Source organism: Athene cunicularia (assembly GCF_003259725.1).
Source record: "Athene cunicularia isolate RWA chromosome 11 unlocalized genomic scaffold, athCun1 chr11_part1, whole genome shotgun sequence".
Lineage (NCBI taxonomy): Eukaryota > Metazoa > Chordata > Aves > Strigiformes > Strigidae > Athene > Athene cunicularia.
In genome coordinates, this window is record NW_020799113.1 from 20,416,287 (window position 1) to 20,443,694 (window position 27,408).

A 27,408-nucleotide genomic window follows, 5' to 3' on the forward strand; every position below is an offset into this window, starting at 1 on the left:
GCAGTGGACAGCTGGGAGCGGAGTTCCTCCGAGAAGAGCTCGGGGTGCACCTAGGACGTCCACCCTCCAGCAGTGTCCCGGCAGCCGAGCAGAGATAGGTCCCATCTGGGGTGCCAAGATGTTTTGCGGAGAAATCACTCTATAACTTTTGGGGTTATAAAGTGGGTATGTTTATTCAGCGCTGGGCGCATGGGGGATCACTCCACCACAAGCATGCGCATCGTTTGCAGCTCCCGTCCGGCTTATATGTTACAAAATAGTGCATATTCATAAAACGCCTATACATATACGTAGTGTACCCCCGCCTCCCCTCACTTCTCATGGTAATCAGGTCTCCTCCTCTTCTTCGCTGATGAACTTTTCTCCCTGTCGCTCTGCGCAGCCTCAGTTGTTCTCTGGCTTTCTTCCAGGCCAGTGTTTTGGGGTTGTCTGTTCTTCAGAGACTAGGAGGGACTTCTCTTTGGGCTAGGAGTTAATCGCCTAGCAACATTATCAGTACTTGGTATGTCTTTTTGAACAGTCCCATACACCTCCCCTTGTTTTTGCGCAGGCCTTGCACCAACAATCTAAGATTGTTTAGACTCCCTGTCTCACCAGAGGCCTCTCTTTTCCACTGGATTTCCAGAGGACAGGAGCTGCTTAGTCACCCTGGACTTTTCTGAGGAAGAGCAGATCTTTTTTTCTTTTTTTCCTCTACGGGATCACTGCTTCGGGGGGACTGCAGCCACCATTCTACCAGACTGCTACCACCACCCTGATTAACAGGGTGTCAGGTTGTATCCTGACTCTGTTAGTTTAACCCAGTGTTATCTGCCTATAATTTTTTTTTCCCTTATTAAATTGTTATTCTGACTTGGTGTCTCCCACTAGTTTGTTTTCAAACTAGCACAGCACTTTCCCGTGCGTCCAAGTTAGCTGGGTTCACTGCTGGCTCTCCAGTGCCTTGTCTCTACTGAAACAGGGAGCAACACCTTGAAGCAGAGATTTGAAGGTTTATTTATTTTTATTTAAAGTTCCGACTTAAGAATTAGATGGCTACCTGCTGAGGAAAATCTCAAAAAGCCTTATTTACATGGCCAAATGTTCTTACATTTTAAAATACCAGACACACCAGTATCCAGGCTGTTTATACAGCCCTCTGTTGAGAAGGTCTGGGAATCGTGTTCATACGTGATTCTTGACTTCTCTGCTGTATGTTGAATAAATCTGTCAAGTAAACCTAGGTGCCAGTTATGCAAAAATCCTTTGTAAGCACGGAGCACTCCTGTTTGTTGTGGACATAAGGGTAGACTTCAGAATTTGAGGTTCAGTTTTTGAAGTTACAGACCTCTTTGTGTCTGTGATGTGTCACATATTTACGCGTCTGTAGAAGAATAATGCTAGAACGTTACACTGTGCTTTTTCAGATTTACACTTTGGGCATAGACAAACCTGAAGACTGTTGGAAGAAATTTGCCTCAAATCGTGCTGTAGGAGTTCTGCTCTTCACAGGGATTGTGCTTGGAAATCTGTGGAAGCGAAAAAACTCTAAAAATGTAGAAGAGCCTTTAGAAAACAAGTAGTTGAAAATACTGTAAATGCTGATATTTTTAGTCCAACTAATATTATGTTCTGTCAGAAGGAAAACACTTTTAACATAACTATAGCTGCTTTACACTGTTTATTTATAAAAACTGGTGAAAACCTTCTTGTTTCTAAAAAAAAGGCAAATGAGATTATCCTACAATGTAAGTTTTTATTTTCCTTAAATGACTTTAACCTCCAGAGAATCTTCAAGTGAGGCTGCTCTGCTGCTTCTCTGCAGTACAAGCAAACTTCTGTCACGCTCTTAGGACTGTGAGGCCAAGTTTTTATATGAAACAGATGTCTCTTCGTGACAGCACGTGGAAAAATGCAAAGTGATTTCAGGAGGTGAATAAAATGTGGCTGTACATGCTTGCTCTTCTGATTTGATTTAATGAATAGTTTTCTGTTTGAGTTGGAGCTTGTTGCGTGGAATCGTTGCAGTAGCAACGTTTATCCTGAGATGTCTAGAAGCAGTCAGGACTCTGTGAGTGTGTGAGGTCCAGAATAAGAAGTCAACAGAGAGGTACTTAAAAGCATGTCTTGCTGTGGTTGCTGGCAGTGGTTCCTTTTCACATGAAAAGAACAGGCAAAGTTGCCTGCATGGAGGGAGTGGAGCTTGTTTATCAAGAATGGTTTGAACACACACTACTCACTTAAAACAAAACCAGCAGCCCAGGGTTATCACCAAGTGTGTGTGACTGGTGTTGACCCTGAGCTATGAATTCATCATGCAAAGCCATCCTCATTTTTATTTTTTAATTCTGCTCGTTTCTATTTATGCCTACTGGTTTTATTTGTAGCCTTACAGGAAGAATTTTGTTTATAGGAAGATGCCTATAAACACAAGTAACAACTGCAGGCTAGCAATTACATTGCTACAAACCATTTGTGTTTTCAAGTTGTTTTGCTGATTAAGGATACCTGTGGAACTCAGACACCAGAGGGAAGAGAGCAGGTGGATTTTACTGGGGGTGACTAAATAATGTGGCAGAGTAATACAGAAAACGTGCAGTAAGAAAAGGCAGAATAATGCACTTAAAGCAAGCAAACAGGTCAATAGAGGGTAATGCATCAAGCCATCACTACCAGAGAGAGAGGAGAGGGACGAAGAAAGATCCCTCAGCACTGGCACCCGTCCCCCGCACCCAGCCCCGCCGGTGCTGGGCAGCCCTGGGTGCAGCGAGGGTTTGCAGAGCCGTTCCCGGCGAGGGGGAAACCCTGCGCGGTGCCTCCACCCCTGGCTGAGGCCTCCAGAGTCCCTGTCAGTGGGTCCGGCCTCAGGGACCAAACATCAGCAAGGCAGAAGAGCTGGCACCTTCCCTGGGAGCGGAAATATCTGGGTCCACTCTTGCAGGAGACTCCCCCAGAGCCTGGCCAGGGCTCAAGGAGGAAGCTCAGGGAGTTTCTCTCTTTCTGTAATTGATTTATGAGCAAGGTCACACAGGGCCCAAGGCCAGACAGCTGGCTCCATGGCCTTGCCCCAGCACAAAGAAGGATAAAGACATATTCAGGATAGACAGGTTTTCTGATGTCTCAGCTGCATCTCCCATTAACGAGCACGCACACTTTGTTAATGACCACACACCATGTTTGCCAAATTCACTGTGGTGTTCCAGCGACCCTCCCTGATGTCTGCTCTGTTCCCAAGGTGGTGGGGCACAACTGTGGGTGCAGTCACACCAAAAATAAGGCTGCCTACTGCTCCAGCTCTGAAGACAGGTATCGTATTTTAAGGTTTTTTTGAACTGATATGTCTGAGGGACGTTGCAGTCCAGAGCCACGTGTTCAGGGTTTGCCAACTGTAGAGTTGCATTACCGATGACAGTTAAAACGGGCAAAGAAATTTCTGGTGCAGGGGAACGAAAAATCGTGCAATCAGTCAATGGCTTTGGTCACAGAAGTTCCTTTTTGGGGCTGGAACAGGCTTCTGTGTGTTCTGAACATGTCTTTTTAACATTCACCTTGCAAAGTTGTGTTTTCTTTTACTATTTAAACAAGCAATGTCAAATATGTTTTGAGCAAATAAGAAAAAGTAGATTTTTTTTCAGCCTGACTGCACATAAGATGGAAATACACGAAAAAATTAGGAAGTGTAACTGCTTTTAGTGCCTCCTTGGTCCTTACGCAGAAGTTGTTCTTAAACTGGGTTTACAAGTTTGGGGCGGAGGAAGTCTTAAGTCGAAGAGAAGCAGTTTAAAAATGAAGAATAAGAAATTTCTGAACAATTATGTGACAAAATTGCATTTCGTAGAGGGAGAATTGGATGGATCTAGCTTTGTGTGCACTTTGGTTATGAGGCATTTAATAGTAATAAAAAAATCTGGTGATGTAATTTGTATGGATCGGTTTCTTAGTACTTGTAGTATTAGCTGAGAGGGATTGTGACAAATGTTACTCATCTGTTCTTAACGTATTAAAGTGTGTTTTAAGTAGTTTAAACTTGGGAAGAGCTCACATTTTGCAGTGCCTCTGAACCTACTGGTGTCCTTTGTCTGAGGATACCTTGTCACAAGTGTTTGTCTTGTAAGGAGAGGAGGAAGAGGGTGCAGCTAAATAGAGTGGAAATTCAGGTTTCAAAACAGTCCTCATGTCCTAAACTTGAAAATCATTGCATATTTTCCATGGGGGTTTTACAAATTCGTCTCAAAATGTGTTTCACAAAAATAAGCTGTAGCTGTATTTTAGGTTCGTTGCCTGACAACTGAAGAAACGTTTAGGTTTTAAGCTGTGATACTGGGAGTGATATTTGCGTGAGCATGTTATGATTAATACACAGAAATAAGAAGTTTTTAAGTGCAAAAGGGACAAAGGCTGAACTACTTCCTGGCTAAAACGCTGCTTGCATCTGCTGGCAGGTTGATGTGCCTATCTTCTCTTTCCATTCCCAAGCTGTTCTACTCCAAATCTTCACAAAGATGCTTTCTGCTGTATTTAGATACAGTCTGTTTAAAAAAAAAAACCAACAAAACAGTACCAAGTACACTTATCTCTAAGCAGCAGCTTCATTATTAGCTGGTGTGCTTTTGCACAAATAAACAGTGTCCTCTGGAAGTTTCTCCCGCCCTCCCTTTTCCCCGGAACCTTGAGATAACAAATGCTGGTGGAGGTAGCAGGAAGGTCAGATGTGCATTGCAAAGGCATAAGGAAAGGTTGGCGGTTGCTCAGTGAAACAGAGGTCTCGGTACCCAATCCAAACGCTTGCCTTTGTGTGCCCCCATTGTGCTCTGCAGAAAGGTGTGTCGGAGACACCAGCTCTTTGTCCAGGGGTAGCCATGAGTAGTAGGAGTGCCTGTGGGGGTACGGGCAGGGGTTGCCAAGGTGTTGGCAGCCCTACATGGTGGCGTTGGGCTTCTGAGTCAGAAGCCTGCTTAGGACAGCGGCACACGGGAGCTTTCACACCTTTGCCAAGGGGAGGGACTCGCCGTAGGCTCATCTGGAGGCGAATTGTATTTTGCTGTTGGTGCATTTCTTGGTAAATAGGGGGTTGTTAATGCCAGGGGGTCAGATTCCTCCATCCTTCCCTCTTAATTTGAGGGAAGGGTGGCTGGAGGCACCTGGCTGAGGACCTGCGGTGTTGGCACAGCTGGTGTGCACGCTGGAAGGGCGGGCTGGTCACACACCATCACCAGCTTGGCAGGCCAGGCCTGGCATTGGCCACTGCTTGCAAAAGGGGGGCTCAACTCAAAGGCCAAAAGGTGTGTCAGCGTGTGGAAAGACCGGAGGGTCCTGCGAGCTGGAGTCACTGAGGAGAAGCTGGCTGAGGAGGAGGGCAGCCCCTCGCTGCTCTCCAGGGCAGACACTGCAAATGCACCTGCTGTGCTAAACAGGAGCAAGAGAATGGATTTTGTGGGTGCTTCTTTGTTTACTCCTTTTGGCAAAATCAGGGAAAGGGCCATTAATTTATTTCAAAACGCATCGCAGTGCAACTACCGGGAGCAAAGATCCGTTCAAGCTTCAAAACAAAGCTGACAAGAAAAAACGTGGATGTTAGCCACTGTGGATAATGTGAAGCCTTGGTGCTAGCTGAAGGCCCCTGGCATGCTGGACATGTGAGTCTCCTGCACTGCCTCCCTGGAGGTTGTGTCAGAGGCAAAAGGCCGGAGCAAATTGTAACGCTCTGTGCCAGACACAGTACCAGAATTACCAAAGAAATTGCAAAACCCCTGGTTTTACCGCACTTCTCTTTTCCATTCCCCGACCCACAGCCAGGCAGCTGTACACACGTGGTTTTGTCTGACCCAAGCAGGAAGAGGCCCAATACAATTAAAAAACCAAACCAAAACCAATTACAAACAACAGTGTTCAAATGCCACATTCAAAACTTCTAAAAGTACAGCTTTAATTGCTGGGAGAGTGAGCAGAAATTCCAGCCCTAATGAAAAAAAAACCCCAACGAAACAACCAAACAAACCCCACCTCTGAATATTTACACCAGCAGAACATGATTCTTCCAGATTGCAGAGCTCCTTTGCTGTGACAGGTAGCGTAACAGGGAGAAATATCTGATATAAAATATGTTGCTCCCACTGCATAAAGAACAGAACCAAGCCTGTAACAAGCTGCGGGGCGAGGGCGGAGAGAAGAAATTGTATGCCCATTCCACAGTACCTTGCTTTTTTCCCTGGGTTGGCATCAAAGTATTGTTCAGCTCTGAATTAAAAGTATATTGGAGGGAGATAATTTTTTTCTGGAAGTTAACCCTGCAGGCAGTAGCGCAGGCATAGCATGAGGGGACTGTTGCAAGGAGAAACTTCAACAGTGCGAAGGGGTTGCTTAGTAGGAAGAGCTGCGTGTGTTTGGTGTTGGCTGTCATGCTGTAGCATGACCAAGTATTTATCAGACAGATTTTACAGCTTCATCAGAGCTTGTTTTCCCCAAAATGCTGTCATGTTACCAACAACTTTTTCAGGAAATACATAAAATGAAAATACTTGAGGGAGAAACAAAGTGCAGACATTTATGTACGCTGTGATGAGGTTTTTTGGCAGTACCTGCATTACTGTTGTGCTTTATTTAAGCACTGGCTGGAAGGGACCTTACAGAGTTTATTTGCTTAGTGTTGGCATGATGCTTTTTTCCCCTGCCCTTCTTCCACGGGCACGTCACCACGCTGTGGCTGCCATAGTGCAATGAATGAAAGATCTGTCAGGCCACTGGAGAAGGTGTGCTGAGTGTGTCTGTCAGACAGGGGGGCTGGGAGCTCCCCTGTCTCCTTCCTACGTGGGAGCAAGGCCCAGGGCAGAAAGCCAAGGTTGTCTGAGAAGCTGCTGAGGTTGCTTCTGGCGGGGGTGAAGGTCCAGTATTCAGGGCAGACCTCCTCTCCCAGCTGACAGGTGATAAAGATGCTGTTGGTCAGCGCCAGGTGGGGCTCTGACACCCGCAGGTTCATCACTTGTTGGGTCTTTATCTGGCAAGGGTGCTCTCCGCAGCTGGCCTGCTTGGAGGAAGATTGCCTTCTATCTATTTTAAAAAGCACCTTTGTTACTATGTCATAAAGGCCCTTTTTAATCAACAGTGCAGCTTACTCTGCTAAGTCACATCAATACATGTGCAAAGTACTTGTCGCATCTCAAGTTCTGTTGTGAACAATTCAAGTTAGAATTGGTTCAATGTGATTGATACAGAGACTGAGGAAGTAAAAAGGGAGACCCTCCTGTTGAGTTCCAAGGGTCAGACTGGACCTCTTTGCTTTCTAAACTCCTCCTCAGAGCGGAGTCTAGGTGCAGCTAGATACAGGTTAGTCCCAGACTTGTTCAGTGGTTTATGTCTAATGGAATGCATGTAAAAGGTAAGGAAAATATTATGCTGATTTGTCAGGGAATTCCTGATTATGGATCCTACATAATTTTGAGGTAGCAGCAGTTTAAGATTTGTGAACACTTCTTATGGTAAACCACAAGGTTAGGTTGAATGATTTTTAACAATACTTAATCATCAGCTAATTATAAGGGCAATTTAATAAAATTTGTTATAATCAAGACCATAAAGTTTCCTAAATTGAATGCACACACACACAAATATTCAGTTAACCTATGATGGTAAATTATTGGTGCCAGATGGTCTTTGAAACCTCATGAAATCTACTTTTAGTGAATTATGTAGGATTCATAATCAGGAATTCCCTGACAAATCAGCATAATATTTTTCTTACCTTTTACAGTGAATTACTAGCTGTTTTCCTTTGTCAATTTTTGTCAGCGGACAATCTTTGAACAGTTTTCCTTCGTTGCCATCTGACAGTGGATGATGTGGGAAGTCTTCACAAAATCCTTGTGAAATCTGCTCTGAGAGGTGTCCCAGCTCAAGGGGAGATACTAGGTCACAGCCCGCTGCAATCCCAGAGAGCTCAAACGGTGTCACTTAGGGTTATTGTTTATAGGTCTGCAAGACTTTGGGACAGTAATTTTTCATTTTGGCCATAATTCTTGCCAAGTAATTCTGGTGCCTTCCAGAGTGGGCTACGATACAGGCTGCAGGAGCTAGAGATACTGTTCCCAGAAACAGGAGTTCCTGGTACGGTTACAGAGCACCTGATCATCCCACCTCACTGCCAGGCAGCAGTTTTGGTGACACTGTAAAGACCCAGAAGGTGCCACATGGTCCTAGTTCACTGTGTGTGTAGCCAAGACAATAGCACTGTGTTGGCTGGCCCTGACGTCGCAGCATGGCCCAGGGGGGGCTGCACTGGCCCCAGAGGCTGTGGAAATGGCACCGAGCATATGTACAAGCTGTAGGAGGGCGCAGGTCGGCCCCTGGAGCTGGCCCAAGAGCAGCCAGACTGTGGAGGTTCTCCTACCTGCCACCACCACGTGGGGACAGGGATTGGGACAGGAGGACCTGCACTGGCACCCTCTTCAGCTTGTGCGCAGGTGGAAGTCAGGGAATTTGTGATTTAGGGGATTAATGAAGTAGCACACTACAAAATTGACAAGTTGGACCAGTCTGTTACAAGCGAGTTGATTTGACTTGCTGATTTGTACTTCAGTTGTTTTTTAGCTCTTGAGCTCCTGGGATGAAGTTCCAGAGGGTGTTGTCCTGTAAATCTGAGTAACCTGGAGGAAGTGGCACCGCTGAGGAGATGGTGAGAAGTGGCAGACGACGAGCGCAGGAAGCAGAAGCTCAGCCAGGCTGCATGAATCATCTTGTGACAAACCTTTGCCCAAGGTAGCATGCAATTAAAAATGGATGCAGAACCATGTCTCCTCCTGTTTTCCTTTGGTGACGTGTCCTGGCTGTGAGCCGCTGCAGAGCAGGTGATGCTCTTGGCCCCAGCCGTGAGCTCCCCGCTGTGCGCTGGGGCTCATGTTTGGATGTCTGTTGCACAAGGGGTTTGGGCAGCTTGCCCAGCTTGCCTGGGTGGCAGTGGGCCCCCCGGCCACAACCCCAGTGCTGGTTTCTCTCCAGTCAGCCAGCCGAGTGGACCCGCTCCGCTGCCCACGGTGCTCTGGCACGGAAGGGACAAGGGACGTGCAGGCGTGGGAAGGGAACGGGTCCTGCCTTGTGCCATCTGCAGTCGCTCTGGTTTTGGTGAGGTGTGAACCTGACCCTCAGCTGTATTTCTAAGTGCTGTGAAAATTTCCCTTAGCACTTGCTCAGCTTCTTTCTCCTCTGGCTTTTATATTGCAGGGATTTTCCTTTTGCCTGAGCCATCTTACGGGGAGCGGCTGTGGGAAATGGGGGGGTTCAGTCTGGAGAAGAGGAGGCTGAGGGGAGACCTCCTGGCCCTCTACAACTCCCTGACAGGAGGGTGCAGAGAGGGGGGATGAGTCTCTGGAGCCAAGGAGCCAGCACCAGGCCCCAAGGGAATGGCCTCAAGCTGCCCAGGGCAGGGTCAGGCTGTCTCTGAGGAAGTATTTCTTTGCAGAAGGGGCTGTTGGGTGTTGGAATGGGCTGCCCAGGTCAGGGGGGGAGTCCCCAGGATCCTTGGAGGGGTTGAAGAGTCGGGCTGAGCCAGCGCTGAGGGATCTGGGGGAGTTGGGAATGGTCAGGGTGAGGTTCATGGTTTTGCTGCAAGGGCTTTCCCAACCCAGATGGTTCTGGGATTCCCAAGTTGCGGGAAGGGAGGAGAGGTTTGGGGGAGAGGTGCTCTTCCATTGAACCAGCTGAGACATCTGGAAAAACCCAGTAAGTTTCAGACGCAGAAGCCCTTTTCCATGTCTGAAACCCCATTGAAACCCTGAGGTTGCCAGTCTGTCTCTTGAAAGGGTTGGTGAAACCAGAGCGCTGGAGAGAGGCCCCTCAGACACCCTTCTTGGGCAGGCAGCCCCCCAGAGCCTGCACACCTGTGGGCTTACAACAGACCCTCTCTAATCACACCCAATTCTCTCCACTCAAGGCACCAGGGTTTGTGTAAGGAGGAGTGTAAGGCAGCGTACTGGGGAAGGTGGCTGTGCTCATCTGTGGCAGTGTTTTAAGCTGCATGATGGAGTTGTTTCAGGGGGTCCGAGAACAGGTGACAATGTTTGCATGTGGATGGCGTTGGCGTAAAATGGAATAAACTAATTCCTGGTTGCCACTTCTCTGTAAAACGCAGCAGTAGGCTGCATCATTTATACTTTATTCTTTGCAGAGGAAGAAAAAATGTGTTCAGGGAGTAAGTAATTTTTTAATCTGCATTCCTGAATCTTTATCAAAATTGCATTTACTGTAATACACGTTAAATTGGTGAATGTTGAAAGGGCTCAAACCAACGAATTTCTGATTAAGATTAAACTGTGATGCATGAAACTTTTCCTTGTGTTTGTTTCCCAGTGACTCCTCAGCTGTTTTCCCCAGGTTTCTTTGTCTGTCTGGACAAAAGTAGAACACTCCCTCTTTGTCAGAGCCCTCAGTGGGCACTTGGGCAAACCAAGATAAAGGGAACTTGAACAAAAGGACACTGAGATACCATCTATGGCCTCAGCCTGACTGGGACTAGGTAGATGAACTCCGGGAGCCCCTTATCCTGAGACGCCCCTCTGCAGGGAACCTAAGGCAGATGGATGATTTGTGTGCGTGTGGTGTCCCTTGCTAGTGTGGGGGGGCCCGGCTGGTGGAGAATCACAGGAAAAAACTTCACTGTTGAGTCAATTTCTTCGTTTCAATGTTAATTTCTGTTGAGTTTTTCCATTGTCTGATTGGAAGTTATATCTTATTCTCACCACATGGGAGAAGGCATTACAGATGTGCTTTCCTGAGCACGTTTCCATTTTTCCTTGCTATGGAGATGTTCTGCTCTCATGGTCGTGCCGTGGCTGAGAGGTGTGCTTGGCAGCCAGCTGCCTCTCTTCCCACAGTGCCACTTCACCCACCCGCAGAAGCTGCCTGTCAAGGGGCCTGTGGCCACCAGCCATCGGCAGAGTCCCAGCCAGTCACTGTGGTGAGCTCTGGCCAGAAACCACAGCACCTGTGATTCGCGGAAAAAAGACTCTACAATTCGAATAGAGTCACACAGCAGGGATGTTTACTCCAGTGCTAGGGTGCAAGGGGATCTCTCCACAAAGCTTGCACCCCCACGGCACATTTTATCAAAAACTGACAGAGTGTGGATATCCATATTCACTGGGTTACATCACACAAGCATCCATGTGCAGGAGTGAGGCTGGGTTAGTTAGAAAGGCTGATGTCAGCAGTTTGTGTCATCTTTGCACCTGCCCATTGCCTTCTGGGGGGGCGTCTTCAGGGGGCTTTGGGAGGAAGGCTCGTAGTCTTTCTCACCTTGTTTTTTTTCCCTGGAGCATGCGCAGAGTCTCTTGGCCAGTTTCTTGCATCACAAGAGTGTTTTTCAGACAGTTTATCTAAGGGAACCAATAGAACTTCTACCATTCGTATATGGCTATCTTTACTCATTACCAACACTCCAACTGGTTAGAGCCACCTGTTCCTCAAGGACAAAACCATAGTATTTTGCTGAACATCGTAGTCCTTGGTAGATTTTCACATGAACTGCTTTGTTTTGATGGACACAGTAGTCCTGGGCAAAATTCCACAGAACAGTCTGGGCAAGCAGGATTCTTAGCAGTGTTAAAAAATACTATAAGTAATACTGTAACTTACTATAACTAAGTAAATAAGTTTCTAAGCAGTTTTCTATAAGTGAATAAATCTCAAAATGAGTCATTATTTCTCTGTATCACCTGCAACCGGAGGCAAGGGGTGCTCCGGGCTGGCGCTGGGTGAGGGTGGTGCTCTTGCTGTAAGTTTCAGGAGTTTGTGTTTTGATTTCACTGGGTGAGATTTTTGCAGGGTTTTTTGCCTGATTGAAAGGCTGGGTAAGGGGCACCTGATCTGCTGAGGTAGGTGTTGATGGTGGTGTTTGCTCAGGGCTGACAAAGGGCTTTGGTACAGCAGGACTGCAGGTAGAAGCGTGCTGCTTTTCTGGGGAAGAAAAGCACTTGCAGGGCCTGGTTGCTCTGGCAGTGCCAGTCACCCCAGCTCTGAATAGTGGACAGACCGTTAAAATCCTTGAAATGCTGCTGATGGGCTTTTCTTTGAATGTTGGTGCATTTCAGCTTCCCATTTCCCTCCCTCCCCAGCAGACTCCCAGGCTAACTGGCATTTTGCATGATCCCAGCCCACCCTGCCAGCAGGATGTCAGGTGTCTCCTCTTCTAGAAAGCTGAACTACAGCTTTTTGCAAACTTGAGTTCCCACAACTTCTTGTAATGTTTTTGAAAAAAAACCAAACAAACAACCCAACTAAACCAAAACTGTGTATGATCCAGGCAGGGGTCAGCAAGGCAGCCCCATTCTAAAGCAGGGACAGCTGCAGTTAAACTCGGTGATGTTGGAAGTCCAGTGGAAGCATTTCAGGGCAGGGCTCACAGTTATCTCAGCAGCACTATTGGTAAAAGACTCCACTTAATGCACCATAAATCCTGACCTGTCAACAAAGCTGGTGAGTTGCAGTTTAACCAGAACTTTTCCTTTCCCAGTTCTTGAAAACGGTGAGGGAGAAGGGGAACACGCCGTGCCATTGGCAGATCTTGTGATGCTCAGACCCATTCTGTGCTCTCTGTAAACTCTGTGGATCATGCTGGGAAACAAAAACTGCCATCCTGGTGTCACAGCTTCTCTATGAAACAAGGAGGTGCATCCAAAATGGTTAGTGACTCCTGCAGGGCATGAGTGGTTAAATGTTTGTGGCATGTTAGTGAAGAAATAATATTAGTATCGCAGAGAGAGAAATGGATGCATGTGCAGTAAGGACTCAGTTAATTTTGCTACAGCTGGGCTACATGGCTTGCAACAAGCACTTAGGGAATCAGCCTAATTTTTATAGAAAGTCTCCACGTGGGTTGTATTTACTAATTCAGAAATGAAAACCCAAATGCATGCCTAAGGAGGAGGCAGCACGCTCACTGCACATGGAAGAGAGAAGTAAAAGTACCCTCGGTCCTGCTGCCCCTTTATCTGGGGCTGGATGAAAGTGGAGGGGAATGGCTGGGACTTCCCCCATCACAGTGTTGTGGCACAGGGTGCTGGTCCTCAGGGAGCCACCCCCTGATGCAGACGAGTTTACCTGTTGCTGCCTTTGAGTGTCCTATTTTGCCCCCAACAGCGGGCTGGGGCAGGGGTTGTTCTGGGCACCACAGGGACATTTGGGCCATCCAGGAGCCCCTGTCATAGCCCCCTTTAGCCTCCAGGCTGCCCAGCCACCGTTGCCCAAGCCTGGTTGTGAAAGCAAGCAGGTCTGCGCAACCCCTTAACCCAAAGCCATTTTCCTTGAGGAGAGGGAAAAGCTCGGAGTGGAGCACCCTGAGGTGCTCTTCATTTAGTCTGGCCTGAAATCCAAGAAGTATGCTTTTTCTCTGGGGGGAAAAAAGTTGCAAAAACGTCCATCCCAAGGGATGCACATTATTCAAAGCTTCTCCCCCAAACAACAAACACATGCACTCACAGTTCAGTGAATAAGACAATATCCATGCAACCTTTTGTTAAAAAGATGAATAGCAGTCTCTGATTTCATTCTGGGAGGGGGAAAAAAAAATAATTGTGTTCTGCATGTGTGTTAATCCTGTAGTCATTGTGAGAATGCACAGCTTCTGACTTCCCCCTCCAGTTACCTCCCACAATTGTGCCAGTAAGAGCCTCCAAAATTTAGTTTCATCTTCCTCAGAGCCACGCTGTGCAGGGTCCCGCTGGCAAGGAAGGCTGCGCTGACAGAGGCTGCTCACCACAAGGTTGGTTCTCTTAAAGCCTGGAAATAGTAAGACCTTGTTAGCCTGGGAGAGCAGGATAATAGTGCAGAAGGATTTTTTTTTTTTTTTCAATTTTTACTGCCCAGCACATAATTTAAAGCAAAATATATGGCAAATCCTACTGGGGGGGGGGGGCTTTTTAAAAAGCTTTGCACAAAAGCTGGATTATGGAGAGGTTATTTCTTTGCTGTTTTCTCCTGCTAACAGAATTGTAGCACTGCGTTAAAGGACTCTGGCTAGGACTTGGCTCTCTGTTGAAATCAGGCTCTCTTTTTGCCTGCATGGGTGCTCAAGCCCAAATTCCTCTTAGCAGGGATGCTTCGTGGCATGTGTTCTCCGGCAGGCTCTGAGGATGTGCTGGATGTAGCTGTTGTCCTGCCAGAAACTCGGACGTCGTTGCTTTGCTCTGTTGCTGCCGGGTCTCCATGAGCATTTGCTACCCTTTTCAACGGGGTGTGCTCTTGGTGGCAAGAGCAGCTTAATGTTGCAATCTCTTCATGAACGTCTGCAGCTGAGAGAATAATACGTGATTAACACTTGTATGCAGAATACTGTGTGTTTGTAAAAGTGGAGAAAGTAGTGAGATTTACCAATCAGTGGTAAATCTGCGGTGGGTGGGGAGAGGCAGTGCAGGCTCACAGTTTCCCTCTGGACACTTCCCTGACACTGATTCTGGCTGCGTTCCCACTGGGTTTGCAGGCTGCCCAGTGCTGCCAGGAGTGGGAATTCTGGAGGAGCCGTCCTTGTTCCAAAGGATGTCGAGGGAGGATGCCCCCACTCCCCGTGCCCAGCATAGCCCACTTCAGTTACTCTTCTGAGCTCAGAAACTGGGTGGGGAGCAGCCTGCCTGCTCAGCAGTATGGCTCTGCCATTGCCAAGCTGCTATTTCTAAAAATTTTCTAAAAAGAAAAAAGAAAACCAACCCAATTTGTCACAAAAAGTCTTAACTCAGCAAGCAGTTTATCGTGTGGTGGGTTTTTTTTGTTTGTTCTTCTTCCCCTTTCGTCTCTTTGTGCATAACTAGAATAACCTGGCCTTGAGGCAAAACTTGCTTTTAATTTTTATCTGAGAGTGTTTTGGTGCTGTCTTTTACACAAAAATTCTCCCTAGACAAATAAACAAAATTACTCTTCCTATTGCTGGGAGAATAGGAACACAGAAATTTTTAGTTTTATTAGACCTGAGTCTTACTGGGTTTTAAGATTTACTTGCTCTTTTAACTGTTTTGGTGCAGTCTTATACATAAAAATTCTCCCTAGACAAATACACACAATTACTCTTCCTATTTCTGGGAGAATAAGAACACAGAGTCTTTTGGTTTTATTAGACCTGAGGCTTACTGATTCTTAAGGTTTACTTGCTCTTTTAACTGCAGGGAGGCAAGGACTTGGGTTTGGACTTTGGACACAGGATTGAGTTTCTGCCTTTCTGGCTCTCTGTCACAAGAAACCGGAGATACTAGTTTTCTGCGGTGTATCTCCTGCGTGGAGCCTGGTTTCATTATGAAGAAATGTGGGAGCATAGCTGCTTCCCGCATGCTTTGTACCTGTGCCAAAGCGACTTTTGTGTCAAATGCTGAGTTCAACAACCAAAATGCCCGAGTCACTGGCTTTAGCCTAGGTTCACTGCCCAGCCCTGCTTGGCACAAGGGAAATGGGTGAACTGGGTCTAAGCACCAGCTTTCTGGGGTGGAGTGGGGAACATTAGTGGTCTGATGCTATTTTGAAGGCTGGATAAAATGGCAGAAAGTGCAAAAACCTTGGAACAACACAAATGCAGGTAAGATATGGTTAGGCTTTGTCACGTCCAGTGGCATTGAGGGAGCTGGGTGAAAGACTGCCTCCTGCTGAAGAGCAGTGGCAACCAGCTCGGCTGGGGGATCAGCCTCACCACAGTTCTTCCCCTGACCATCCCCTTGCCCTGTTGTCTCTTTCAGAAGAGCAACCAGAAATGGCTGTCACAACCGTCGTGACAGTCCAGCCGCAGGGCGGCGTGGCCAGTGCCTCCAGGAACATGTGGCAAACGGGGCTGATGGACTGCTGCAGCGACTGCGGTGTCTGTGAGTGCCTCCTGCAGCCCCAGCCCTCAGCAGCGTCCCACGCCCTCGCAGGACGTTTCCTCGCCCCTGCTGCTTGGGTTGGTGGTGTGATAGCTGCAGACGTGGAGCTTGGTCCTCCCCCGTTCCTGCCCCGATGCCGGTGGTGCTGGGCGGGCAGGCTGAGCCTCACCCGCCACTGTGCTTCTCCCCCTGCCAGGCTGCTGTGGGGTGTTCTGCTTCCCCTGCCTTGCCTGCCAAGTGGCTGGGGACATGAATGAGTGCTGCCTGTGTGGGACCAGCGTGGCCATGAGGACGCTCTACCGCACCAGATACAACATCCCGGTCAGTGGTTAACCTGCCCCCTCAGCGTGCTGCAAGCCTGAAAGGCAAGGTGCCACCGAGGTCCCTCTCTCTGCACATCAGTGATGAGCACGGGGCAGCAGCACTCCCCGCTCACCCTTTTCTTTCACTTGTGTATCCTGCATGATGCCAGGAGCACGGGACAGGGGTTGGGACACCCTTGGCCATGTTGTTCCTTGCGCTGGGGTCCAACAACGTGCATTAATTGGTCACAGCTCCCTCCCAGCATCCTTTACCGGGGACACATGTCCTGCACTCAGCTGCCACCAACCACAGCGCCTAGCAGAACCTCAGCTGCTGCTTCCCCATGCCACCCCCAATCTTTGAAAAATGGGAAGGATCTGAGATAATCATGGTCAGACTAAAGAACAGATTGTCAGTTGCCCAGATAAACATCCATAATCAGAAGCAGGAGAAAGGTGTGCATATGTGAAATGGTTTCTTCCTACCGGGGGTTTGTGCTGTCCCCAGTGCAAACCATAGTGGCCCAAGTCCAGTTTGCCCAAATTCTCTTTTTCTCTGCATGTTTTTCCCCCAGTCTTAACCACAGAATCTGGAAGGTAAGTCTGCAGCCTGCAGGAAGGACTCCTTCGTGCCTTCCCACTGTTGGGGTGGTTCGCCAGTCCTGCTTCCTAACGGGATGCTGCAGCCAGCCAGGAAACAAAGGGCTTGCTACCCGAAATGTGATTAACCTCTTCTTGGCCAAAACATGGCTTTTGGATAGCCTACATCCTTAACCAATTTCTTCCTAACAGGGATCCATCTGCTCTGACTTCTGTACCACCACGTGGTGCCTCATGTGTTCCGTTTGCCAGCTGAAGAGAGACATCAAGCGGAGGAAGGAGCTGGGCATATTCTGGTGAGCTGGGCTCTATAAAGCCGCTGCCTCACGCAGCCGAGCAGCTTCGCGGAGTCTGTCCTGCCGATGCCTGACCTAAGATGTAGGGTGGCTGCAGTGGGGAAATGGCCGTGGACAGGTGACAAGAATGACCTGTCCTGCAGCAAAATGTCTCTGGGAAGCTCACGCAGGGCTGGGGGGCACAGACGGGGCGGGGAGGCACAGCCCTGCTCCCTGACCCTCCTCTCCCGTCCCATTGCAGATGCTGCGGCCTCACTGCGCCTTGCAGAGCTGCCGTGGACAGGAGCCGCTGCTGCCCTGGCTGGTGGGAAACGCACCGTGAGGGGGTTCGCCTTGGTAATGGTTGGTTCCCCCTTCCCTGAGTAATACCATGAATAAACAGCAGAATTTTGCTTCCTGCGTGTGTGTGTGTGTCTCTTGCACTGCCTGAGAGCACCCATCCTTCTCCCATTCCATCCATACCAGGCAGCCCCCGGTGCAGCTGAGATTTCCCTGTGCCCACGACAGAGGAAAATTTTCACTAGTATTTTGTTATTTGCTCACTTTTAGAAAGGATGTGGAACACACAGGAGCAGTAAGCGTCGCTCATCCAAGTTGTAAAATTTGGAAAAGCGACTTTGCTTGGAACAGGGAAGGGATCTGAGCCCTGTGTTCGGCACTGGTGAGGCCGCCCCTCAATGAGTGGGTTCAGTTTTGGGCCCCCTCACCCCAAAAAGAATGACTTGAGCGTGTCCAGAGAAGAGCAATGGAGCTGGTGCAGGGTCTGGAGCACAGGTCTGCTGGGGAGCAGCTGAGGGATCTGGGGGAGTTGGGAACGGTCAGGGTGAGGTTCATGGTTGGGCTGGAGGAGCTTCAAGGGCTTTTCCGACCTGGTTGATTCTGTGATTCCGTGCTCGGGCTTAAAGAAGGAAAGGCGCTGCACCTCCCGGTACATACAGCTTAAGGCAGCGCAGGAGCCAGACCGCAAACCGCCCTTCTCTGAAAGCTGCTATCAAAAGCTGTGTGTCCCATCGAGCCTGGGCCTGCGGGGTGCTGGGCTGGGCAAAGGTGGGGGGTTGGTGGCAGGAGCCTGCCAGAAGCAGCAACGAGCTTGCAGCGACAAAAGCTGCAATTGCACAAAGCAGCACCTAAGCCGGCACCTGCTCTGTTGGCCCGAGGGAGCAGAGGTCGTTTGCTAGGGAGCACCCAGAGCATATAAAGGAACGAGGAAAAAGGACACACGTCTCCAGGGACAAGGGCGACTCAGAAGGTATGTACGGCTTGGCTTTACTTGGGCAAGAGCTGTGGTATACAACTACGAAACTGATCTGTGGAAGCGGTGTCGCAGGGGAGGGGGAAGGTGTTGATGTGCGGAAACAAACTCTACAACTCAGAGTTCTAAAGCAGGTTCATTTATTCCGGCCAGGGTGCAAGGGGATATCTCCGCAAAGCTTGCACACTGTCTCTGGCCAGTAGTAAAATATTTATTACACCAAAGCATACATATTCATTAGGAAAGGCTGGGTTATTACATTTAGTTTGGGGGATATGTGTGATTATTGTAATTATTTCTTGGAACTCAATTTCACAGTCTTGAGCACGCGTAGTAGAAATAGGATGAGGGTCTTTGGTGGTCAAGGGCAGAAGGACGTAGTCTTCTTCATGGTGTCTGCTCTTTCCAGGGCATGACTTGTGAAGAAAAGTCCAGGTGTCTTCCTCCTAAATCGGCGAGATCATCCTCCCTAGAGAGCATCTCCAAGTCCCTGTTGAGGGCTTTGGATAGGTGCCCATTAAGAGCTTTGAGTCTGCTACCAGTGAGTTGTCTTATTAATTCATAGCCCAGGGCTACCTGCTACTTTCTTATCACAGCCAATCCCCAAACTATCTGGACAAGGCAGGATTCTTAGGCAATGTTCAGAAATCATCATATCTTTTTATAAGTAAATCATTTACAAGGAAAGCAGACATTTCTCTGTATCGGGTGGAAACAGAAGTGAGGTTTTCTACCTGGAAAAGCTACTTCAGAGCTGAACCAGAAGGTGTTGGGTGCTGCTGACAGGCTCCTCAACAGCATGGGCAGCAGTGTTAAAGGACAGCATTTTTTTGCATTGTATAGTTTGTTTATGCACACACACCTGTGCCTATATTTAGCAAAACGCTGCTTTATGACCTTGGTTATCAGTGAAGTGTGGCTGTGTGCACCTCAGGATCCGTTTTGTTCCCGTCAGCTGTTCCAACACCACAGATGGTGCCATGCAGCTATAGATTTGGGGGCATTGGGGGTGATGTGTTGTGTGTGCTGTGCCTGGGCCACCTCTTAGAGGATGAAGGTGTGGTGGAATCTTCTCTGAGCTGCTGCCAGCTCTGCACTGCAGCCTCCCTCCACGCAGGGACACGGTGTGCTCACACCTGGGGAGAGGCAGGGAAAGTCCACGATCAGCCCTGCCTGCCAAGGACATGGTTTCCGTGTGGCCATGGGCACCGCCCGCCTGCATTTTCACGATGTGGTGCTGTTAATCTTGTTATCTGATGGTGGGGGAAGCACCTCCTTTGCCCCTAAACCTTCTGCTGCTCCCGTGCATGCTTCTGCCTGTGGTCCCTGCTGTCCTGCCTGCTGCTGGGAGTCCCTGTCACTGCCTGGCATCCCCACTGCATGGCCCGCCCGCGGCCTGTCCCCTCCCCTGCCCCTCCTGGCCCCTGCTTTGTCATAAATTGTCCTGTGACAGGTCTGGGGCTGTTGTTTTGGCCTGCCAGGAGGTGTTACTTTGGCTGCAGAGGTGGCAGGAACTACCTGGGACCTCGTGCATGAACAAGAAGTGACAGCCAGCCAGGGCAAGGGCAGGGGCAGGAGATGTCCAACGAGGGACAATGGGCGCCATGGCCCCTGCTGCACCCATGGGTGGTGGGGTCCCTGCCAACAGCCGGGTGACTTGCCCCAGGGAGGGCACAGCAGCATTTTTACTACTCAACAGCCCTGTTCAGTAGCAGCAGGAGAATACCCTTGTTTTTAAACTCTTGGTGGGGGCCAGTGTGACTGAAGCAATCCCACCAGGTCCCAGTTTGTCCTTCAAGGCCACTTGTCACCCAAGGCCACTTGTCACCCAATTGGAGCAGATACTGGTGTTGCAGATAGGGTCAGCCCAGCCACGCTTCTGTGCCAGCAGAAAGCTGCCAGAAGCCATGAGCAAATCACGCAGAGAATTCTCACGAGCTTTCTTCCCTCTTGTGATGTAATTCAGCATACCTTTGCTTCTCCGTGTACTGCCAGGGGACAAAGCGCCAGCCATAGAGCAACATGCTGTGTCTGACAGCAGAGTTGTGTCCAGGCCAGTGTGTAAACGGGAGCTGCAGGAGCTGCTGGCAAAGCCACTGTCTCCTTTGCCGCCTGGTGACAACAGTCAACACAAATGCAATGCCACGGCCTGTCTCTCTCTGGTGTCAGAAGTGGATAATGGGCTTGATGGCATCATCTGAGTGCTGGGCATAGCATATTTATTCCCCTGTAGTCTTGTTAAGTTCTGTGCATATGTGTAATTCTGATGTGGAAACAATCCTGGCCACTTTATAGTGTTTTAACAGAGTTTACAGAGATTAATCCCATGCTTCAAAACATGAATGCTTCCCCTGTTCTTCTATTTGCTCCTCCTGGTGTCCCAAAACTCAGGTGCTCTCTTGTCACACAAGGGCTGGGAGGAGAGGGCTGCTCAGGGGATACCCCAGCCATCACCCCGGCAGGACAAACGTGACGAAGCCGGGCAGGGGCAGGCGGGACACAAACTGTTTGAAGGTGCTTTGTTCGACACCCCTAATGCCCATCGTGGAAATGCCCGTGGGCCATGCGGGGACGCAGGGGCTGGAGAGGACCTTCCCGGGGAACTGCCCTGGGACCCTTCCCGAGCAAAGGAGCCGCAGCCCTCCGTGATGGTGCCTGGAGCTCAGTCTGCTTTCCCGCTCATGGCTTCTTTGCTGAGGATCTGTGCAGTGGGCTGGGGGCGGGAGTGAGCCCTCGTAGCTGTTAAGAGCATGGGAGCCTTTGCATCTCGTCTCCATGCTGCTTAACAGAGCAGCACCTAGCTCAGGCACGGGGCAGTGAGTGTGTCTCTATGGGACTTCTTAAGGGAGCATCCTCTCTTTTATTTTATTTTTTTTATTAATTAAAGCTGAAGTGAGAATGGCAGAGGGTGGCACCATGCCTTGCAGGGGGCAGTGGGGAGGGAAGGCATCACAGATGGAGGTGGGATTGTTACAAGGGTCAGGTAGGTTTGGGGATTTGGTGGTGTGGAGTGGGAACTCTGGTGCTCTCAGAGGCTGCAGCCCCTTGCTGGGGAAGGATGGGCAGGAGCAGGGTGCCAGGAGCCATGGTGGCCCCAGGGAACAGAGGAAGATGAGGATGAGGACAAGGCACTGGCACAGACAGGCAAGTGGAGGGGAAATGAGAACTGATGACTGGGCTTCGGGTGATGGAAAGGGCCAAGGAAAACCCACTGCCTTCAAGTGTGCTAAGAAAGCAAGTGAAGAAGAGGGAGAGAGGGAGGCAAAAAGGCTGAGATGCTCAGGGAGCAAAGCAAAGATAAAGGTGATTATTGAGAGGTGACAAAGCTAGAACTGAGCTATAGGAGCTTTGGGACACTGCAAAGTTTAAAAAAAAAATTACGATTTTAAGCAGATAATGTTGAAAGATGAACTGGGGGTAAAAGGCAGGCTTGGAGTGTTGGAGCCTTGAGGCTCTGAAGCAGAAGGACCCCTGTTTTTACAGAGGCCTTTTATTTGCATAGGCGGGGGGGATGAGGTGCTGCTGCCGTTGGTGGGGTGCTGGTTTTGGGGAGGGCTTTGCTGTGGACAGCAGCAGCTCCTGGCAGAGCTGTGCCCCCCACTTTGTGGTGGGGATGGCGGTGTCCTGGCAGTGGGGAGCCCTCAGGGGCTGTCATTGAGTGCAGCAGCCTGAGCAGGACACCCACTTCAGAAACACCTGCAGCATCTTTCTCTGATGGCTTTTCCTTCCAGACCGCAAACTGCCTGGAGGGACCTGACCCCATGCTGGCAATGGCCTCTCACCATGTGGTCACAGTCCAGCCCCAGTTTCTGGCTGCTCCGCGGGCAGGCGAGTGGCAGACAGGGCTGCTGGACTGCTGCTCCGACTTGGGCGTGTGTGAGTACATACGAACCACTTGTTCCTGGTGCTAGCTCACGCTGCATTTCTGCTGTTTCCCCCGTTCCTGCTGCTGCATCTCCCCTGCTGCAAACCCCACTCTTGTGGGTACCAGCAGGGGCGCAGCTCTCATCTGAGGTCAAGAGCCACATCTCCGTGTCTCCAGACAACGTTCCCCACTTCCTTCTTTCTTTGCGCCCCTCAGCCAAGCGCGTCTCTCGCTGTCCCGCAGGTATTTGTGGAGCCTTCTGCTTCAGCTGCCTGGGGTGCCAGGTGGCCGGGGACATGAATGAGTTCTGCCTGTGTGGCCCCAGCGTGGCCATGAGGACACTCTACCGCACCAGATACAACATCCCGGTCAGTGACCAAGGCCAGGGCTTGCTCCGCTGGGTGCTGGGGTGTGGGTCAGGGAAGGAGAAAGGGGTGCCTGAGGGGAAGAACAGTGGCGGGGAGTTGCCAGGGACGCATCTGCGTCCCTGCTGTGAGGCAGAGGTGATCCTGCCGCATGCCGCCTCGTCCCAGTCCTCGCTGGGCATGAGCAGCAATGTGCCGGGGGCCCAGGGGTGAGCTGCCCAGGGATGTTGACAATGAAAAAGAGGAAGACTTAAAAGTTGATGTGGGAAGGGGTTATTCATACAACATCCCATGCTTGGCAGGGCTCCATTCTGGGTGACTTTATCTCCGCTGCGTGCTGCCCCATGTGTGCGCTCTGCCAGCTGAAGAGAGACATCAACCGGAGGAAGGAGCTGGGCATATTCTGGTAAACTGGGCGTGCTGTTTTATAACTTGCTGCTGCGCAGAGATGAGCGGGTCCCCAGAGCCTCCCTTTCCCTCAATGCCTGACAAGACACAGGGTGGCTGGTGCTGAAACAGCAATGGCCAGGTGAAAGGGTGGCCTGTCCCACAGCAAAATGTCTCTGGAAAGCTCGCACAGGGCTGGGGGGGAAGGACTGGGGGGCACAGATGGGGCGGCGAGGCACAGCCCTGCTCCCTGACCCTCCTCTCCCATCCCATTGCAGATGCCGTGGCCTCGCTGCGCCCCGCAGAGCTGCCGCAGGCAGGAGCTGCCGCTGCCCTGGCTGGTGGGAAACGTACCACGAGGGGGTTCGCCTTCACTGTGGCTGATCCCCCCCAGCAATAAACAGCAGAGTTTATCTTCCTGCCTGCATGTTGTTATTGATTTTTGTGTGTTGTGCAGCATTGGAGGACAGCATTGTACTTTTGTACGCTGTGTGGTCAGAGAAATGCTGAGGTTATCAGATGAACTTTCTCTCGTAGACCACGCTGGGATGAAACCAGACCACAAAGCTCAGTGAGAAGATAAAATAAACCAAAAGCCAAGCCTGCCACTGACAGCTCAGCTTCTCCATGAACACTGTCAGCATGCAGAACGGGCGACAGCATCACCCTGTGCCTGAGATCACTGAACCCAGCCCCGTTGCTGCGGGGACAGTCCCCAGCTCCCAGACACAGAAGGTGGCAGCAGGAGCCTGATGGTGGTACTGTGGGGACCGCAGTCCCACCTGGCACAAACTTGTCATGTGGGAGCTGCTCCTCTATGGAGTGAGACCCCACAGTGGTGGGTGTTGGCTGTCACACTGATACCAAAAATGTAAACAATTTAGTATACAAACAACAAGCCCCTTTGTATAATTGTATAAACTTTGTAAAGACAAGGTAAGGGAGTCTGCGGGCCAAACAGACAAGATAAGTCAGTCTGTGTTTCAAGGACCAAACCAAACTGTAACAGGCCCTCTCTGTACAGACTCTGTATAAACCAGGTAAGCGAGGCTGCATGCCAAAGAGCAATCTAGACTGGGAGTTACCATATCTCACCCCTGTGCTCAGCACTGGTGAGGCCGCCCCTCGGTGAGTGGGTTCAGTTTTGGGCCCCTCACCCCAAAAAGGCAATTGAATGACTCGAGCGTGGCCAGAGAAGGGCAACGGAGCTGGTGCAGGGTCTGGAGCACAGGTCTGCTGGGGAGCGGCTGGGGGAACTGGGGGTGTCAGTTTGGAGAAGAGGAGGCTGAGGGGAGACCTCCTGGGCCTCTGCAACTCCCTGCCAGGAGGGTGCAGAGAGGGGGGATGAGTCTCTGGAGCCAAGGAGCCAGCACCAGGCCCCGAGGGAATGGCCTCAAGCTGCCCAGGGCAGGGTCAGGCTGGCTCTGAGGAAGTATTTCTTTGCAGAAGGGGCTGTTGGGCGTTGGGATGGGCTGCCCAGGTCAGGGGGGGAGTCCCCGGGATCCCTGGAGGGGTTGAAGAGTCGGGCTGAGCCAGCGCTGAGGGATCTGGTGGAGTTGGGAAAAGTCAGGGTGAGGGTCATGGTTGGGCTGGAGGAGCTGCAAGGGCTTTCCCAACCCAGATGGTTCTGGGATTCTGTGATTCTCTTATGTGTGTATGGACAGACAGTTTTGTTTTGTGTGTTTTATTTTGAGGAGAACATCAAGTGCCTACATTGATAAAGGAACGCTATTTCCTCTCCTTTGTTGAGCAATGATGAGTTTAGAAAATGCTGAAGAGCTTGTATACAGCCATGACCTATAAATTAAGGCAGCAGTTTGTCAGAGAACAGTGAATCATAAGAAAACCCCATTTGGAGTGATGAATAATCTCAGTGGCCAATAGTTACCTCGTGGAGTTCCTCCTGGAACAAAGTGACTTTCTAATCTGATGTTCAGAGACCACAGGGTAAAATACGCTGTAAGTGAGGCAAATAAACCCAACCGATGCCTTTTTGGTTTACAGAATGGTATGATGCACCTGCAAAAACATGGTCTAGTTCTCAACCAAGAACTTTGTAAATAACAAGACTCATTTCCCATCTCTACTGTGCAGTTTCTTAAAAGAAGCAGGAATGAATTGAATTTTACTTCATGATTCCAAAGAGTAAGTTTTTATCAGTCCGATTTTTCTCAAAAGATTTCAATGCAGGGCATTTGCACCAACAGAAACATTACTGTTTGATGATTATGGCGACTGTGATAAAACCAAAACAAAACTGAAGAAAAAAAACCCCCAACTATTAACGCACCAGATTGATGGGTATTTTTCATCTTCTAATCTGTGGCTACTTAACCTCATGTCACACTTAGTGCTATTCATGCTGCTAGTAACGCATTCAACTGATGTAAATTCTAAGGAATGCAAAACTGAACCTGATCTATTCTGCATATCATTTTGAAGCCTGTGAGGGCTTGTAAAGCTACAGCTACAGAAACGGTGAAAACTAGGGGTGAAATTTTAAAGCATCCGTGTGGTATAGCTTTCTGCAATAGCCCAAGGAAAAGTTTTCTAAAAGTATTGTCTTAGTTTTATTTTTATTAAAAACAAAAACCCCAAACAAACAAAGGAAGAGAACTTTTGATGTGGACTTTTTAAAAACCCCAGCTGATATTCTCAGAATGTGAGCTAGTTGCAAAGTGGGGTGAAGATGACATTTCTACAGCCTTTTTTAATAGTGTCTATATACACATTTCTACTTTTCTATAGGTATTTATTCTTTTCCCTCTCATGCTGTGTTTTCTCTTAGAAGAAGGAGGATAGCCACTGGGAAGAGGCAATGTCAAGATGGCCAAACAAAGAAAGTGCATAAATCTTTGTGAGTCCTTGTGCGCTGAGAACCTCTCCTCCATCATCAAGAAGTATTTGGGGGCTGTGGGGTCAGTAAATCTTTTCATTTTAGTAATAGTTAAACATGATGGGTGTGAAGGTTTGTGTAGTTTTCCTAACGAGCGTCAGGAACACCAACTCCACACTTTTCAAAGCTGATGTGGCTCACTGAGGATCTTTGCTATTTGTGTTCTTGCTATGAAATGTATTGTCATGAGGGTTTGGGGCCTGATTTCTCTTCTTTGGGAATGAGAAAAATTTCTCACAGTGAGCCCTGAGTTTCCAAGGAGACTGAAACAAGCAGGAGTTTTGACCTGATCATAACCTCTGTCTCTGTTCCCAACCTTTTTATCCTGGTTTTGCAATGACACTTGAGGAACTCCTGGAGTGAGATGTCTGTCTCCAGCCATTTTCAGGATGCGAACCTCTGTACTTTGGAACAGCAAGAGTTTTGCCAGTGTCTTTTCCAGCTCCTTTTGGGGTAACTGCATGACTGCCAAAGAGGCTGATGACAGTTTGGGATAACTTTGAGTCCCTCCCCACAACCCCTTCCCTTCCAGCCCGCTGAGGCCCTCCGGAATGCTTTGGAATTGCAAGCAGTAGTTACCACTTGCAGGCAGAGGGGGAAATGATGCTGTTGGAAGCTTGTGCAGGCAGCCTGCTCTCTCCTCTAGCAATAGTAGAAGAGGGTTTGTGCCTCCCCACTTGGAGACTGCTTTGAGTATCTGAACTGTTTTGGAGCAGACAAATAAAGCCTGGTGCCCTAAAATGGTGGTTTTGCACTCAGTAATGGAGTTTTTGCTGTAGAAAGGAGGGTTTGGCCTCTAAAGATGAGGGCTTGGAGCATGTGAACTGTAGAATCAAACCTCTGGATTCTGAAAATGAAGGCTTGGAATACAAAAAAATGAGGTTTTGTCCCTGAAAATCATTGGGGTTGTGGGGCAGAAACACTCTGCTCTCAGCAGGCCTTGTCACCTGTTTGGGCTGACACCTGCGGGCAGCGATTGGTGGCTCTTGTGCTTGATGAGGAACATGTGGTTTCCCTCAGTGCAGGTTTCCCCAGCTGAGGCTGATGGCAGGAGTTTGTCAGGACAAGTGCAAGGGAGTGGGGGGCGAGTCCTTGGATCCCCTCCCGAGAGTCTCTTGGGGTGCCGTTCCTGCGAGTCCTCCCCAAGGCCCAAGCCTGTCCCGGAGGTTTTCTGTGCCACTGGATGTTTGAGGCATCAATTCCTTCAGGTCCTTGCAGCTGCCCTTTGGAGGGGACTGTGGGCGGGTGCTGTGCGGGGCCTGGGGTAGATGAGCCCCAGGCCGTGCCCAGGGAGCTCCTTCTGCTCATGGGCTGCACTGGGCTCAGCGCTCTGGTGTTCCTGCGGTGGGCGGCGGCTCTGGAGTGGTCTCAGCAATTTTGGGCAGGAGTGTTTGGACTTTGCCAGCAGCAGAGGGACCTGAGGGAGGAGTTTGTGGAGCGGGTGAGATGCGGTAGCGTTGGGAATGGAAAGTACGCTGCTCTGTGGCGGCTTTTTTCCCAGTCGTTTTGTATTGAGGGATTGGGGAGTCAGTTTAATAGCATGCATGTCTGGTTTTCCTTTGAGCTCTGGAGGTGCTGCATTTTCCTGGCTTTCCTGACTCGATGGAAGAGATACCTTTGATTTCCTTCCCCTCCCCCCCCC

At 49.5% G+C, this 27,408-nt stretch overlaps 2 protein-coding genes across 2 annotated transcripts in view; both read left to right on the plus strand.

Moving 5' to 3' along the window:
* LOC113484413 (placenta-specific gene 8 protein-like) overlaps window positions 1–17,413 on the plus strand; it is a 22,053-nt gene extending 4,640 nt beyond the window's left edge. The window contains exons 4-7 of the mRNA XM_026856795.1: window positions 15,681–15,803; window positions 16,000–16,124; window positions 16,898–17,001; window positions 17,243–17,413. Coding sequence (XP_026712596.1) covers window positions 15,681–15,803; window positions 16,000–16,124; window positions 16,898–17,001; window position 17,243 — 353 coding nt within the window. The 3' untranslated portion in view covers window positions 17,244–17,413. The remainder of the gene's footprint in view (window positions 1–15,680; window positions 15,804–15,999; window positions 16,125–16,897; window positions 17,002–17,242) is intronic.
* Window positions 17,414–21,834: 4,421 nt separating this feature from the next.
* LOC113484415 (placenta-specific gene 8 protein-like) lies at window positions 21,835–22,893 on the plus strand. The gene is made up of 3 exons (XM_026856797.1): window positions 21,835–22,129; window positions 22,362–22,486; window positions 22,786–22,893. The coding sequence occupies exons 1-3, from the start codon at window positions 22,015–22,017 to the stop codon at window positions 22,891–22,893; spliced, it is 348 nt and encodes a 115-aa protein (XP_026712598.1). The 5' UTR covers window positions 21,835–22,014.
* The last annotated feature ends 4,515 nt before the right edge of the window (window positions 22,894–27,408 follow it).